General features: G+C 34.9%; 1 protein-coding gene and 2 non-coding genes across 5 annotated transcripts in view; 1 reads left to right on the top strand and 2 right to left on the bottom strand.

The window, feature by feature from the left end:
• Shrm (shroom) overlaps positions 1-15277 on the top strand; it is a 198907-nt gene that overhangs the window by 135448 nt on the left and 48182 nt on the right. For all 3 annotated transcript variants that reach the window (XM_089645844.1, XM_089645843.1, XM_089645842.1), the window contains 2 exons: positions 6431-6966; positions 8317-8437. In XM_089645844.1, the coding sequence (XP_089501970.1) occupies positions 6431-6966; positions 8317-8437 (657 nt within the window). The remainder of the gene's footprint in view (positions 1-6430; positions 6967-8316; positions 8438-15277) is intronic.
• On the bottom strand, positions 9507-9625 carry LOC149412448 (5S ribosomal RNA). Its single transcript, XR_016304633.1, has one exon. It is a non-coding gene; the product is annotated as a 5S ribosomal RNA (ribosomal RNA).
• On the bottom strand, positions 9948-10066 carry LOC149412447 (5S ribosomal RNA). Its single transcript, XR_016304614.1, has one exon. It is a non-coding gene; the product is annotated as a 5S ribosomal RNA (ribosomal RNA).

Genomic DNA, 15277 nt, shown 5'->3' with positions numbered 1-15277 from the left:
ACATTAGCAATTATTGATTGATTGCTACAGGAATTATCTAGAATGTGTTGACTGAAATTCCTCGCAAAACGTAGAACCATACCAACATCAAAAGACTCATTCTTCTTACTTTTCTTTTGATGGAAGTAACCTTTCTAAAAAGCTAGCTATTATGATTATTTTGAATGTAGCTAAAACTTTGTGCTTATCCATTATCAATAAATGAAACATAGCTACTTTTTTAAAAGTGATTATACCTAATCGCCCCTCCACCCCCACTTCAACATATTATGTTCACCCATTGTTTTGTAATATCAAGTTAATATATTTTACCTGAAGGAACGGTTGTTCCGAAGTATATAAAAATGTATGTTGGTTCAAACAAAGTAGCAGTATTTTAAATAAATGTAAAAACTAATACTGATGGCGTGATAAACGATGTAGAAAAACCCATTCTTCTTCTTCTGGTACCCTCCATTGTCCGTCATCAAACAATCTTCTCTCGTATATAGGAAACGCTGTATCCATTCTATTATAAAACGCCTCTTCTTGACGAAGCAATATTTTTTATAAAACATAATTGCCACCCCTCTGGTAAGTCTGCACCTAGTGCCCCAACCCCGGGTGGTGGCATATTTACAATTCACAACGCTAACTTTTTTTCAACCTAAATTACCCTTTGTAGCTTTTGCCGGCTCGCTGCATAAATACACCGCGCTAGTTTTTTGAACCGGCCGGTATCGACCCATCTTCCGCGGGACCCGCTCGGTTGCTTTCAGGCCGCTACTTCGGATACCTATTGACTTTACCGGTACCGACTTCTTCTGTCACCATAAATGATCATCAGAGATTTAAACCTTAGCTTTTTTCAATTGCATTCTAAGCTAGACTGTAGATTTCACTATAATACTACCCCGTACTTAAAGACTTTCAGTGAAATTTTCTTAATACAAAACATTTTTTACAAATTTACAAATGATTAATTTATTCCTTTAGATAAGCAAACGTAGATTCTAAATAAAATTAAAGTTTTAATAGGCGAATGTATTAAAACGCCTCTGACGTCATTCGACCCCGACCCCAGGCCGACTACAATACATGCCTTGGAGCGCGACGGAGTTTCGCGTTATCAAGTCAGTGCCATCGAGAAATTACAATTTGCGATCGTTGTTGATACTCGTTGTTACTGATGATTTGTGTTTTGTTTTCTGCAGGTATATTAAATAAACGGTTCCATGATAACTCAACACAGTGACTATTCAACACACATTTGAAAGTGATATAAAGTCATTATAAACGATGAAAAAAATAATTATTTAAACCTAACCTAACCTAACCTAACCTACTTAACCCAGTTAAAAAGTTTTTTGTTTCATCACTTTCCATGACTTTAACTTTTTTAAAATGTGATGAATTATCATTTTGTTTTTTTTATCCGGTCACCTAAATAAACAGAGTGATTAGACTATTATTATATATATATATATATATATATATATATATATATATATATATATATATATATATATATATATATATATAATAATAGTCTAATCACTCTGTTTATTTTAGGTGACCGGATATATTTTTATATTAATATAAAAATATATCCGGTCGATATATTCGATCTTATATTAATAAGATCGCGAACATAGTTCAAAAATGGGCTGCTCCCATTGTTCTTGGGGTGACTGTTGGGGATGTATGAATATATTTTTGCACGCAGCAGTAAGCGTGCTCGAAGATTGTAAAGATGTAGACCAATAAAGTAATTCGGAGAGCAGAGCCCGTGAGAACAATAAATGTATTCCCAGTTCACAGGACATCGGAAACGAACTAATGACGATCGATAACAAACAATGCCTGGGCATTGTAGCGCGCCCGCCTTGTCGCTCTGCAGCACAAGACGCTCACTGAGATAAACCGGTCTGACTACCGAATCCCTAAATCATAGGCCCCAGACAGGTCACTGAAATCGTGTATGTGTTCATAAAAGGATTTAAGATGTTTTATAATAATAATTTATTGATCAATTTCAAGTAATTTTTTGATCAATTTTAAGTAAATTCTTGATCAATATCACCAATTTCAAGTAATTTTTTGATAAATTTTAAGTAAATTCTTGATCAATCTCCCAATTTCAAGTTATTTTTTGATCCATTTCAATTAAATTTTTGATCAATCTCACCAATAACATGTAGATTTCAAAGATGCTTTGCTTATTTCAGCTACGTGGACACACCCACAACATAATTGAATTGCTCAACAGTCTAAATACTTACACAGATCTTCTGGTACATGTTCGGCGTTACGTATTTGTAGGACAAGTGACTTGCTTGAAAAGTCACCCGTGGGCGGAAATAGAAACACCCTCACACAAACACCTCAAAAAACATGAAATACAATTAATTAATTAAATAATTATTTTTCGAGTTAATAATGCAGCAAGTCTCCAAAGCCTATAAATTTTTTTTTAAGTACCTATCTCCGCTATGTGATGGCTACCAAGAGATGATTGACAGAATGCGTTATCATCGACAACGAGTCTATTTGCTGAGTTTCAGCTCGATCGGATGTCGGGAAGAAGGTTAATTTCAGCATCCAAGCAAAAGTGAAATTCGAATAGATGTATTTAAAAACCCAAATCCTTTTCCCGAAATTGAATTATTTTTTCCTAGCAAAAATATTTTTCGAATGAGTACAAAAAGTCTATCTTTTATCCAACTCTCAAAGTAGTTTGTGATACAAGCAGAGCCAGGATCATCCAGGATAAATATAATTTGTGGAACAAAGTGCACGGTACCTGAGCGGTCCCTGATTTACGACGCTTTGACCCGCGTACAGATATTAAGGCGCCCGAAAACAGTATACCCACAAAAGAGAACTTGAGTGTTGGCCCATAGATCCGGATTATCCTTCTGAAAGCATTTTTTCATTGAATAAAGTGGAGTACTTTTGGAAAATTTATTACATCGGCGAAGATCAGAGCATTTTATCATTTTGACGTTTGAACGGTCCCAGCTTAACGACGTTTTTCGACTTGTTTCAGTGTTAGATCAATTTCGAGAAGAGACAAGAAGACAAGAATCGTTCAGGGAATGTCGATTTGTTCGTCAATACGATTAGATGAAATATCCCAATCGTACTAAAGTATATTTTTATTATGAGTGTAAAAAATTATAAGAAAATACCTTATTATGTTAGTAAAAAAAGATAAAGAAAAAAATGTCACGGCCGAGATTAGAACCACGATCACCTGCTTGGAAGAAAATTGTGCTGACCATTACACCACCAACTATTAATAACGGCGGCATAATTCGTTGTTAAAAAAATTATTATGCATTATTTTTTAATTTTTAGAATGTTAAGTAGGTAAATCACACCACATCCGAAATTAATATAGTATTTTTTTTTATGTCTTCGAAAAACGAAAAGATTGAATAGTTATTAGAGAGAATTTGGAATCACAATTTTGGAGGCGGGTTTGGGTACCGCCGCCCCAGCAACCATATTTTTTTATGACCAACACCTCTGCCATAGGTCACCTCAAGTGGTTTGGTGATTTAGCAGGGATGCCCGGGTTCATTGGGTGAGATGTGATCGGGATACGCCTTCCCACCAGCTGTGTCTGGTTTGTGGAGACCCTTTGACCTCTCTAACTGTGAGGGATATATTTATACGTCACTCCAGGATACACTGATCACTAGATTCCTACCCACCCCTCATACTTTTGTCCTTCCTAGAACTTCCTCTCCTTACTCTCCTTAAAAGTACCCTCCACAAAACCCCCAAAGATGTCATAGGCCATGATGAAAAATAAATTCCCCATGGCCTCCTGTTTAGGGTAATTTAAAAAAAAAACTACAAAATTATAAGATTCACGGTGACATGTCGTAGGAATAAATCAACTAATTTTTACGACGTTTGTACTTCAAGTACTTATACAACATATTGCTTTGTTCTCGTAATAGAAAAAGATCCTCTGAAGGGGAATACATCTCTTTCATACCTAAACTTCATTTTGTTTTGAATGCACTTAGCTATATAAACATGAAGTCCAGAGTTCATCAACAGTCCAACAATTCAGTGATAAATATTACATATATATATTGCAACTTCTCATTGAGATTTTTAACGGTTACCAACCAGAAGCTTATATTTAGAAGCGTTTGACATAAGTTGCTTAAAATAAAATCTACCCATTTTGTAAAGTTTTCATGTATTTTCCAGAACGATCTCGTTAGTCGGAATATATAAATAAAGTTCAAGTCCCTTACCAGGGCCTTTCCTCGGAACACGTAAAATGGATTACAAGTTATCATACCATCTTATTGTTTGTCCTTCTATTTGAAGGTCAAAAAATAAAAAATGCCTTCCCTGCTTATATTTATCTTAGAGATTGTTTCGCCTTAATTGAAATGCTCTTTGGTGATGTCAATTTAGGATGGAAAGGAAGCTGTACACTGGATTATAATAACTAATGTTAATCATAATAACTAATATTATATTATAATAACTAATATTATATTATAATAACTAGTATTGAGTAGTAGTTATTTTCATGTAAAATTACTGTTCTAAGAAAAAAAAACTTCTATCTCTCTTCAGTTAATTTATTTGATTTGGTTGATAATTAGTTAACAATGTTCTAGTAACGTTTATTCGTAAATGCTGCTCTAACATTTCAATCACCCCGTTGGTACCTAATTTTTGGTACATACACAAAGTATTTTGTTTTACAAAATATACCCATAAACCATAACATCGTAAAATCCATGATAATACCAATAATATAGATCACATAGTTGGAACTTAATTGATTGTTTTTCCTTAAATTTATTATGGGTCATGTGGAAAATCTCCACATTTCCGGCCCACGGAGAAAAACGAGCATTGTAAATTTATTAATAATCTCTTAAAATTATTCGTTACCCGGTTAAAAACGGAATTGCAGACCTTAAATAATGAAATGATAGGTAACATTTTAGTAAGATACCAATAGAAATCCTAACATTTTCGCATTCTTCGTCATTAAGGTGCATGAAAACGTGTCCACATATACAACTAAAAGTTTATCAGGTGACCCGTTTTTAAGCGATCACATTTTTAACCGGCTTACCAATAGTTTGAAAAGATTCTTAAGTGCAGGCAGTCAGTTATACTAATAAGTCTTCCCGGGGGCATAAGCATTGGTAAATTAGTTCTGCACCTGGAAAGAATCAGAAGCCATTAAGAATTATTTTTGCAGTGCAATACCAATATTCTGTTTATCATCCGTTACCACTAGTGTGGAGTGGTTTAATAATCCTCTCAGCGCCACCCATCGCCACCCCAATGCAATGCTGATTAGCTTTGACCTTTCCTATTCCTGTTCCCGTCCACACTAAGTCCCTGCCGCACATCACGCATTCCCTGAGAGCCAAAGAGAAGCAAAGCCGGGCTTTAAATTCCATTATAGTACTTAAGCGGTGTACGGCGACGTCCAACGCGCAGATCTCCCCGCTAAATGGCTCTGTTTTACTGCCGGATTACGTAGGTACAAAAAACGTCCGCTTGTTTCCACTTATAATCGACGTAAAATGCTCGGACATTATCACACGCAGACATGTGAGATTTTTTGCAGCACATTTGAGAGAATATCGCGCGCAAATGCTTAACTACTCGTGCATAGAGATCTTTGTTCCAATTCATTCTGACCACTGAATACATAAATCGATAGAAGTGCGATCTACATGTCATGTAACTTTTTATAATGATTTTTCAATATTATAAAATAAAATATTAATATGGGAAGTACGGTAAAATTGAGCCTAATATGGTGAAGACACACCAACAGCACATTTCTATCGGCGTTTAATCTGTGCAGTGATTGTGACAATAATTCAAAAACTAATATCACGTCATTAGTTTTTGTCAAAGGAACTTTTGAATTCAAGAGCCGCGCCTGTACAAAACAAAATATAATTACTCCAGTTGCAACACGATGATGGTTGAAAATTATTTAACAACCTCAACGAGAGCTTGATTTGCTAGTCGCTGGTAGTGCGATATTCAATCCGCACCAATGTACATATTTTCATAATAATCATTCAAATAGTTGTCAATCAGGTATCGCCTGTTGTTTTTGAGAATAAATATTACTATTCCGATTTCTCATAGAATAAAGAATAACACTATTCTAGGTGATTTCCATACTTGAAATTCGACATTTATTAATTATTACTAAATTGTGTAAACGATTAGTAAATAGTTTTCCGTAAATTACACGCAATTGATTTGAGCGAAGTGAAGTAGAGATACCTAGGTGCGGCTTGACAAGATAATAATTATATCCTTGAACGACCATTTCACTTGATGATAGATAGACGCCAAATTACTGGATTTGAAAAATTTTGCTGGCTGCATATTTTTGTTAACCAAATGCTAATGTTGTGTTTTCTTTCGGTTCCAGGCGTCACAATGCCGGGCTGTCGATGGGTATCGAACACGACCGTGGCTCGCCCGACGTAAACATCGGCAGCTACAAGCGCATCACGGGCTCGCTGGACAAGCCCTATCCCTGCGCGCCCCCGTGCGCCCCTGAGCCCGAGCCGCCCGCGCCGCAAAAGCCCCGAGAGGAGCGAAAACCCAGCGTTGAAGAGCCCACTGCACCTGCCCCACCGAGCCCCGTGGGGGGACACAGCTCGAGCGAAGACTCCATTAGCCTGGAATCCTCCAGTTTCACAGAAGAAGTATCCCCCAGCATTGAAACAGTGGAAAGAGAGTTCACTTTGCAAATCTCAGTTGAACCCAATATCTCTATCGACTCGGAAGTATCGTGCTCCGATTTGGACCACAATGTAAAGAAGTCACCACACGCGGCTAAGAGCGTGAAATTGCAGAAGCTCAGGCCTCGACCGTTTCTACCTGAAGAGACCTTTTGGGAGGCCATGCGCTGCGGTCTTGTTCCACGAGTGCCACCCGACAGCGCTCTGCTGAATCTCCTCTGTATGTATTCTTCATTTCATAACATTCCTAGTTAAGGGCGACTTCTCGGATTGATGTCCGCTGCGTATACATTTCGCTGATGCAATTGCGGCTTATCTCAGTTATTATATCTTCATCAACGTAACCGCTAATCTAACTACATTCTAATAAGAATGCGTAGAAAGCATTAAAATATCGAGTTAATCCAGTGAATGGCTGAAAAAACTGAAATAATATGGTCATGCCTCGTCATGGCTTTGTTAGTCGGTCTGATCACCAGCTTATAAAATGTAATTACTTAAAACACAATTTAATAATCTATGTGGTTTACCTTATATTATAAATGCATCTAATTATTTATGTAATTAACTACAAAGGATATGTAGCGTGGGCCTAACCCAGCGGTTATGCTGCAACATAAAATGGAATCAACATGTTTTGCATTAATTTTGTCACCCAACAGACACAACTATGGCCAATATTCAGCTTCAGTGAATAATTTATAGCCTTTGAACACCCTGTTTATCATGATTGAGCTCATAATGTATGTAGTGGACCGGTAACCGGACTGCAGCGTTACCATTTTGTTCGAAGTTGGTTCTACGGCGATTGCTATTTATTTATGTTGTAATTTATGTTAAACTTGCGCTGTAACCTCGAATGTGATATAAAGGGAGAAGTGAATTGCAGCTCGACTGCAAACACTTCGGTACCCGGAGTTACAGCGATTAACTGAACAGACAATCCTAAAGAAGTGTGGACCACACCGAAGATTGGCCATGAACAGTACAGTTAAATTATTTGTCTCTTCAAGAAAGAATTACGATTCTTAAAAATTATCAGTTTCATTTAACCAGGATATTATTAATGTTTTGTGGACACGCGGACACGCCTCCGTCACACTTGTATCGGTTTGTCTGTTCAGGGGGGTGGACTCATTTACAACTTGGAGTAAATATATACAGAACTGTTTATTCTATTGAGTTATCTCCTCCGAGTGAATATGGCGAAATTGTTACTTGGAAGATGCACATATTAACCGAATCCACTGAGAATCCATTCTGGAACGTGCGAAATAGTAGTAACTAATTAGTTAAAGTGCTTTTCCACACTTTGTACTACTTATCTAATTGCTCGTCACGAGAAGCGACAGCATACAACCTGTGCAAACTGCGAGAGATATTATTACCTATGTGAGCAATGTCCTAGAAATATATATTTGAATTTTATCGGTATTAGCTTTCATTTCGTTACTTTGTTGCTGTTTGTATATTTTTTTAATGTGTGCGATTTATCCATATTATGTGTCCTCTGCCGATAAAGTATTGCTTTATTTTCTTGTATGATGTAGCATATTCGTGTTCTTTTCAGCCCAATATGACGAATACAATAACACCATTGAATCCATAACCAATATATTTGAGCTCGACATAGATGAGACGGAGGAAGAGAAGCAATCCACCATTGACTTAGACCTGAAGGACCTGAAAATGTAAGTACAAGATAAAATTACAATAAGTCAGGGAATTTGAAGCACAGATTAAGATACCACTAGACTTGTGAAAACTTCAGAAAAATCCAAGCGGGAAGGTGTGCTTTTCCGTGATAGCATTTCATTCAACGAACAATTAAAACTATCAGACGTGCAAACGATTTCGCTTTTTTACTATTCCCGAATAGAAATCGGATACCATCGCGATCGCTCGTTAAATATTCAGAGGATTAAACAGGTAGTGAAATCTATTTATGATTCAAACAATTTATTAGTGTTATTCGAACATTGCAAACAATTATTTAATTTTTTTTTTATTGCGATTGAAACTTGAACTCAGAATCTATGAATACTACTAACTGTACCACAAAACTGATCACAGATTTTACTGAATTCAAAAGATTGGAATAAATTATTTATTCATTTGTAAAGAACAGCTTTTATATAATACAAAGATAATAGTTTATCATTGAAAAATAATGTCATACCAAAAAGACTTCGACTTTGATATTTGACTGCGTATTTCAAATAGTGCAGAGATCGTACCATGTCTTCCCGGACGTCCCCGAATTTTTTTACCATTCAAACATTCTTAAAAAAATAGCTGTTGTAAGCTATTATTTCAGGTACAGATGGTTATTCAGTGTATAACTATATTTGATAGGGTTTTTGAAGTGAAACTTCTTTACGCGCGTCATGCAATTTCGAGGAGTAAAACCAACTCATGACCGAAACGAAAATGCGGGACCGATTAAAGTTCATTTGATGTAGTAAAAGTTTTGAAGTAAAATATAAATGCTTCTTAGCTCATCTCGACAACTGGCGTTGGTGGTGTAATGGTCAGCATAGTTGCTTTCGAAGCAGTTGATCCGAGTTCGATTCTCGGCCATGGAATATTATTTTTTTGTTTTTAAGGAATTTTTTTTTTTTAATGGTTGACCATAATATCAATCCACTAAGTAATATTTTAGGCCTGTAGCATAATTGAAAAGTTAAAGAATGATATAAAATTTTTTATGATGTTAACGATAAAAAAATGAAAAAAAACATAAAATTAAAATAAAAAATGGGCCAACGGCACGCGGTGTTCCCAAGCGGTCACCCATCCAAGTACTGACCGCGCCCAATGTTGCTTAACTTCGGTGATCGGACGAGAACCGGTGTGTTCAAAATGGTATGGTCGTTGGCAAAAGTTAAACAATATTAATTTCTATTCTACCTGCCAATAAATATATGAAAATTAGTATAAAAAAGCCCTAATAATATTGAAAAAATTAGCAAGGTGTGTGCGAGGTTGATAAAAATAATCATTACATACGCGCTTGAAAAAGATCGTAATTACATTAATAAGTTTGTAGGAATTTTTTTTTTCAATGGTTGACCATAATATCAATCCACTAAGTAATATTTTAGGCCTGTAGCATACTTGAAAAGTTAAAGAATTTTATGATATTATTAATTATAGTAATGATAAAAAAATAAAAAAAACATGAAATTAAAATAAAAAATAGGCCAACGGCACGCGGTGTTCCCAAGCGGTCACCCATCCAAGTACTGACCGCGCCCAATGTTGCTTAACTTCGGTGATCGGACGAGAACCGGTGTGTTCAACATGGTATGGTCGTTGGCAAACGCTAAACAATATTAATTTCTACTCTACCTGCCAATAAATATATGAAAATTAGTATAAAAAAGCCCTAATAATACTGAAAACATTAGCAAGGTGTAAATATTATATACCTAGTTTAACTCACTCTCCTAACTCATCTTCGCTGTCTACAGGCAGAGCGCACGACTGTGGTCGTGAAGAACCGAGGTTCGATCCCCGCTTTAACTAATTTTTTTTTTCTTTTTTTATAACTTTTAATTTTTTTTATCACATGCTACTTATAAATATGTCAATAGACAGAAAAAAAGAGAGAATGAAATGAAAAGAGAGAGAGAGAAGAATACTAGAAGTTTCACTTCTGTCTTGCGTAGGCTTGACACACCCATTTTTTATTCTGAAAAAAAAAACTCATGATTAGACATTTTTTTAATATTTAGTGTGAGTTTGTTAATACTACACCACTCTGCACATATTTCTAAATTCGATTGTTGGGACAGTCATTGATATTTTTACGATTTTATATATTATCATATCATCAGCAAACAATAATATGTTATAATCAGAGAATATGGAAGTGACATCGTTTATGAATAATATAAATAAGGTGTTAAACAAGGCTGCGTAATTTCATTGTGATTATTCAATCTACTCATGGATAATTGTATGCAAGAATTGAAAGAGGTGGGATTGGGCGCGAATTAGAGTAATCTGAAAGTATGTTGCTAATAGTATGGATGATCGACAGTCTCTCGTGTCTAGGGTGAACGAAGTATGCACGAATAATGAGTTAATGATGAATGTAAGTAAGTCTAAAGTAATAGTATTTGAAAGAGAAAGTACAAAAACGGTGTGCAATATTTGTTTATTTTAATATCAACGGTATAAAATATACCATATACAGTAAATTATAAACAGTGACATCAGAAAATATACAATTAACAGAAACTCTAGATGGATATAAAAGTTAGAGATACAAGTACATGCAAAACTTATAGGTAGACTAGGTTAGATTAGTATTGATTGAAATATATGATAGTATATGTAGATACATGATATAATATATTACAATAGCAAAAATGTATGCATTTATATTTAGGTTTTGGTTGAAAGTAGGTAAGTGCCAATCAAGCTGTTGGTTCACCTTATTGACTATTTTTATTGACCCAAGTTTCCTCAGTTGCCCCAGGCAGTTCATTTTATATACATATTTATTTGACTTTTTACGAAAGTATGAGTAGACCTACATTTTATTGGTCATGATTTAAAAGATATTATATTAAAGCCATTTTGTACCTAGCTTCTGTGCATTTAAACAGATCCGATACATCTGCGTATCTAGTACTAATTTAATATAGTTGTGAATGAGGAATACTTGGAGCAGGTTGATGAGTTTGTGTATTTAGGAAGTACGTTTACTAGAGATGGGAAGGCTGACAGAGATATTGAAAGGAGGGTAAATGCAGGTAACTACATTAATGGAGCACTGAACACAGTTGGCGCTAGCAAAAAATTGTCCAAAGAAGCGTAGCTAGCAGTCCACAATGGAGTGCTGTTACCTACCCTGATGTATGGAAGTGAGGCATGGAACTGGCAAAGAAAGGATGAAAGTAGACTGAATGCTGTAGAAATGTCAGAATAATAGAAGAGTATGTACGATACGATGTATGAATGTGAAGTGTGTGCCAAGACCGAGTTGTTTGGCGGTCCGTCCTCTCTGTCTACCCCTGCAGAGAAACGGCGTGATGGTTAGTTAGTTAGTCATTCTTTAAAACAAATGGACTATTTAGCTGAAAATGCCAATGTTTGTTCTTATTAGTGCCAGGAGTGATTAGAGAGTAGTTTGAATTGTAGAAGAAGTCGAGGACGCCTGGGAAAGACTTTAGCATGCACACATTATCTGCACGGCAATGAGATGCGGAGTCAAATTGTAGTCTATGTAATGTAGATTTTCTAAAGTAACAACGTGGTATACAATAGTGATTGGTAAAAAAGACACGAATCAACTAATTATTTGGGTAAAAATAAGGCGTACGTGACGAACGAAGAAAGCGGCGTAAGGAGAATGTATGACTTGGAACTAAATGATTGAAGAGGTTGAGGACTTCCGAGAAAGACATAGCACGACCAAGCGAAACAAACACTCATTATAAGACAACAATATTATTTCCACAATAAAAATGCACCCAGGTGTCAGATACTCTAGAATTCACAACATCAACACTTTACCCATAACCATTTATAAGTCCCCGAGAAACGCTGGGTACTCGTCAGATAGTTGGCAATAAAACAGAGATGATTCTAATGAATTAATGGAAACAATTAGGTCGTAATTTTTTATGTCGATTATTGATTAAATCAAAACATGAATTGGACAGAAAAGTTCCGCCGTAATGCCCAACTGTGTCGCCGATTTGGTGATTTATTATTTAAATGCACCTGTTGCGCATTTCAAAAAAGCGTTGGTCACTGGTCAGTTGGTCACAATCTCTTCAATAATCTTTTATTTTTCTCACTCGCTCAGTCCGATGTCACAACAAATAAATACACCACAAGTTTTATTTGTAATATAATAGTGGGCCGGGCAGACGTTGTCTTATATGGACCTCATTTTATCTAGACCGCCTTTAATCTGTTGTCAATGTTGTGGATATTTTATGCATTTGAAATACATAGAATGTATGCGCAAGTCACATCCATCGTAGATATTGTTTTGACGTTTCATTTGATATAGATCATTTCAGCAGATTGTGATTATTCATATTCATCAATGGTGTGAACAAAATGCTTTATTTTTGAACATTCCGAAATGTCAAGTAATACGATTTTCCAAAACTCGTTATAATATCTTACATGAATATACATTAAATAATATTAAATTAATACCAGTGTCACAAATTCGTGACTTGGGTGTAATATTCGATGAAACCTTCTCATTCATTGCCCACATCAACTATATAACTAATAAGGCTTTAAAGATGCTTGGCTTCCTTTGCAGAACTTCAACTGATTTTAAGTCTATAGATAGTATGAGAACCCTCTATATTTCATAAGTCAATTGGAGTATAATTCACCTATTTGGTCCCCTTTATATAAAGTTCACTCCAATAATATAGAAAGAGTTCAGCACAAATTTCTACGTAAAAGTACCTACGTAAATTTTAAGCTCGGAATTCCTATTGATTACATTTATTATGTCAGTTTAATGAATCAATTGCATCTAATAACACTGTCTTAATCTGACAGGAGAATTATTACAGACCTGGTTGTGTTACACAGAGTCATTAACAACTCAATTGATAGTCCTGCTATCCTTGCAACTATTAAACTCCATGTGCCGACTAGTAATACAAGACAAAATATAACATTCTTCTGCAATACATACACGACCAACTATCATACACACTCACTGACCAATAGGATGCATGATCTGGGCAACAAGTATGGGGGTGTAATTGATTTATTTATTGACTCCATTTATAGAATTAATAATAATCTATACCAACACTTAGTCGAATCCTACAAATTAAAGTAGCGTTGGTAAATTAGTTTTAATGATTTGTCTTAAATGTAGTGTTGTTGTTATTTTTTTGTTACTTTATGTTACTCTTACGTTTTACTAAGATTGCTTCATATTTAGTTTTTTTTTTAAATTATTTCTTATTATTTTCTCATTATACTTGTAATCACAATTTTACAATTGTGTATTTTGTACCTTTTTTACAATGGATTAAGATTTGTTATATTCTTTGTTAACTCTGGTATCAGTTTTGTACCTACGTAAATTAGTAATTATTATTTGTCTATTATTAAATCACGGAATAATCTGAATTCTTGACACATCAGTTACAATATTGAAAATGGAAATTAAAATAATTTTCCGTCATAATACTATAGAAAGGTAATTTATCGGCTATGAATATGAATTTTTTTTTACATTTATCCCACACCGAGGAAAATAATTTCCCTCAGGGCCTATTTCATCTTTGGGGATCCTGCGTGAAAGATATTTTTAAGGAGAGGTAGTTCTGGGAACGAAAAAGGGTATGAGTGTGGGTAAGAATCTAGGGATTAATGTTTCCAGGAGTGTCGCATAAATATATCCCTCCCGCTCACACACCTCGAGCACCCCTTCTAAATCACCAAACGTAGCAAACCACTTGAGGTGACCTATGACTTATGTGTTGGTTATCCAATCAATGGTTCCCGGGGCGGCGGTACCCAACCCGCCTTCTTAAGAGATTTTCGATTCGATTAGTTTCAATTTTGAAAATGATACTTAAATTTAAAATTAATCAGTTCATTGAATCAGAGCTACAAACACAGACAGACAACCGAAATTAGTATATTTGGTGACGTAATTTCGGATGTGATGTAGGTACATTATTCAGTACATACAATCAATTTATGCCACAGTTCTTACATTAGTATTAAATATAATGTCTGCATAGTTTTAACACCAAAACAACCGTCACAACATGTTATACGAGTATCACACAAATTGAATTGAAAAACTCGTATGGATTCACAGAAGTCATTGTAAATTCCATACTGTTGTGGTGAAAAATATGATCTGAACATCGATAAACAGAGATAACACAACGCTTTATGTTCAAAAATAGAAGATAACCACAGAATAATGTAAATATGCACCTTTATGAAACTAAAATTTTGTAAATTTTTTTATTCATTATTTTTATACGAAACGTCAAATAAGTTAGGTAACTATAACGTTTGTAATACACATTTCTAATGAAATAAGTGGGTGTTATATATTTTTTCGTTATCAGTAATTATGGGTTTAAAAAAAACATATTGAGCCATTTTAATTATTTTTATCAAATAATTATAAGCCTGATATATCAATACAAATTAAAAATGTCTCCCGAGTAAAAATAAATGCTGCCAACGGGAATTGAACCCGGACCTTCTGATTTCCGGTCAGGTGCTCTGAAGCACTGAGCTATGTCGGCTTATTTCCAACACGCCAAATAATTCAATATATACTAGTACCTCAATCAACAATTACTGCTTATTATATTTTTTCATCTATAAACAACTTGCTTATAATTATTTGTTACCCTTTGTGCTATGCATAAAAACCTTCTCTTATAACCATTAGTTTATCATTAAAAAATATATATATGTTTGCTGAGCAGTTTCTTATATTCTAAAAATTTATTTTTTCTAATAACTAAATATGAGAAAGTATTTCATTACATTTTTAAAACAGT

Source organism: Hesperophylax consimilis, chromosome 23, assembly GCF_061612785.1.
Source record: "Hesperophylax consimilis isolate HC1 chromosome 23, BYU_Hcon_1.0, whole genome shotgun sequence".
Classification (NCBI taxonomy): Eukaryota; Metazoa; Arthropoda; class Insecta; order Trichoptera; family Limnephilidae; genus Hesperophylax; species Hesperophylax consimilis.
Note: the sequence above shows the minus strand (reverse complement) of the source record. Positions and strands in the feature narration are given on the sequence as shown.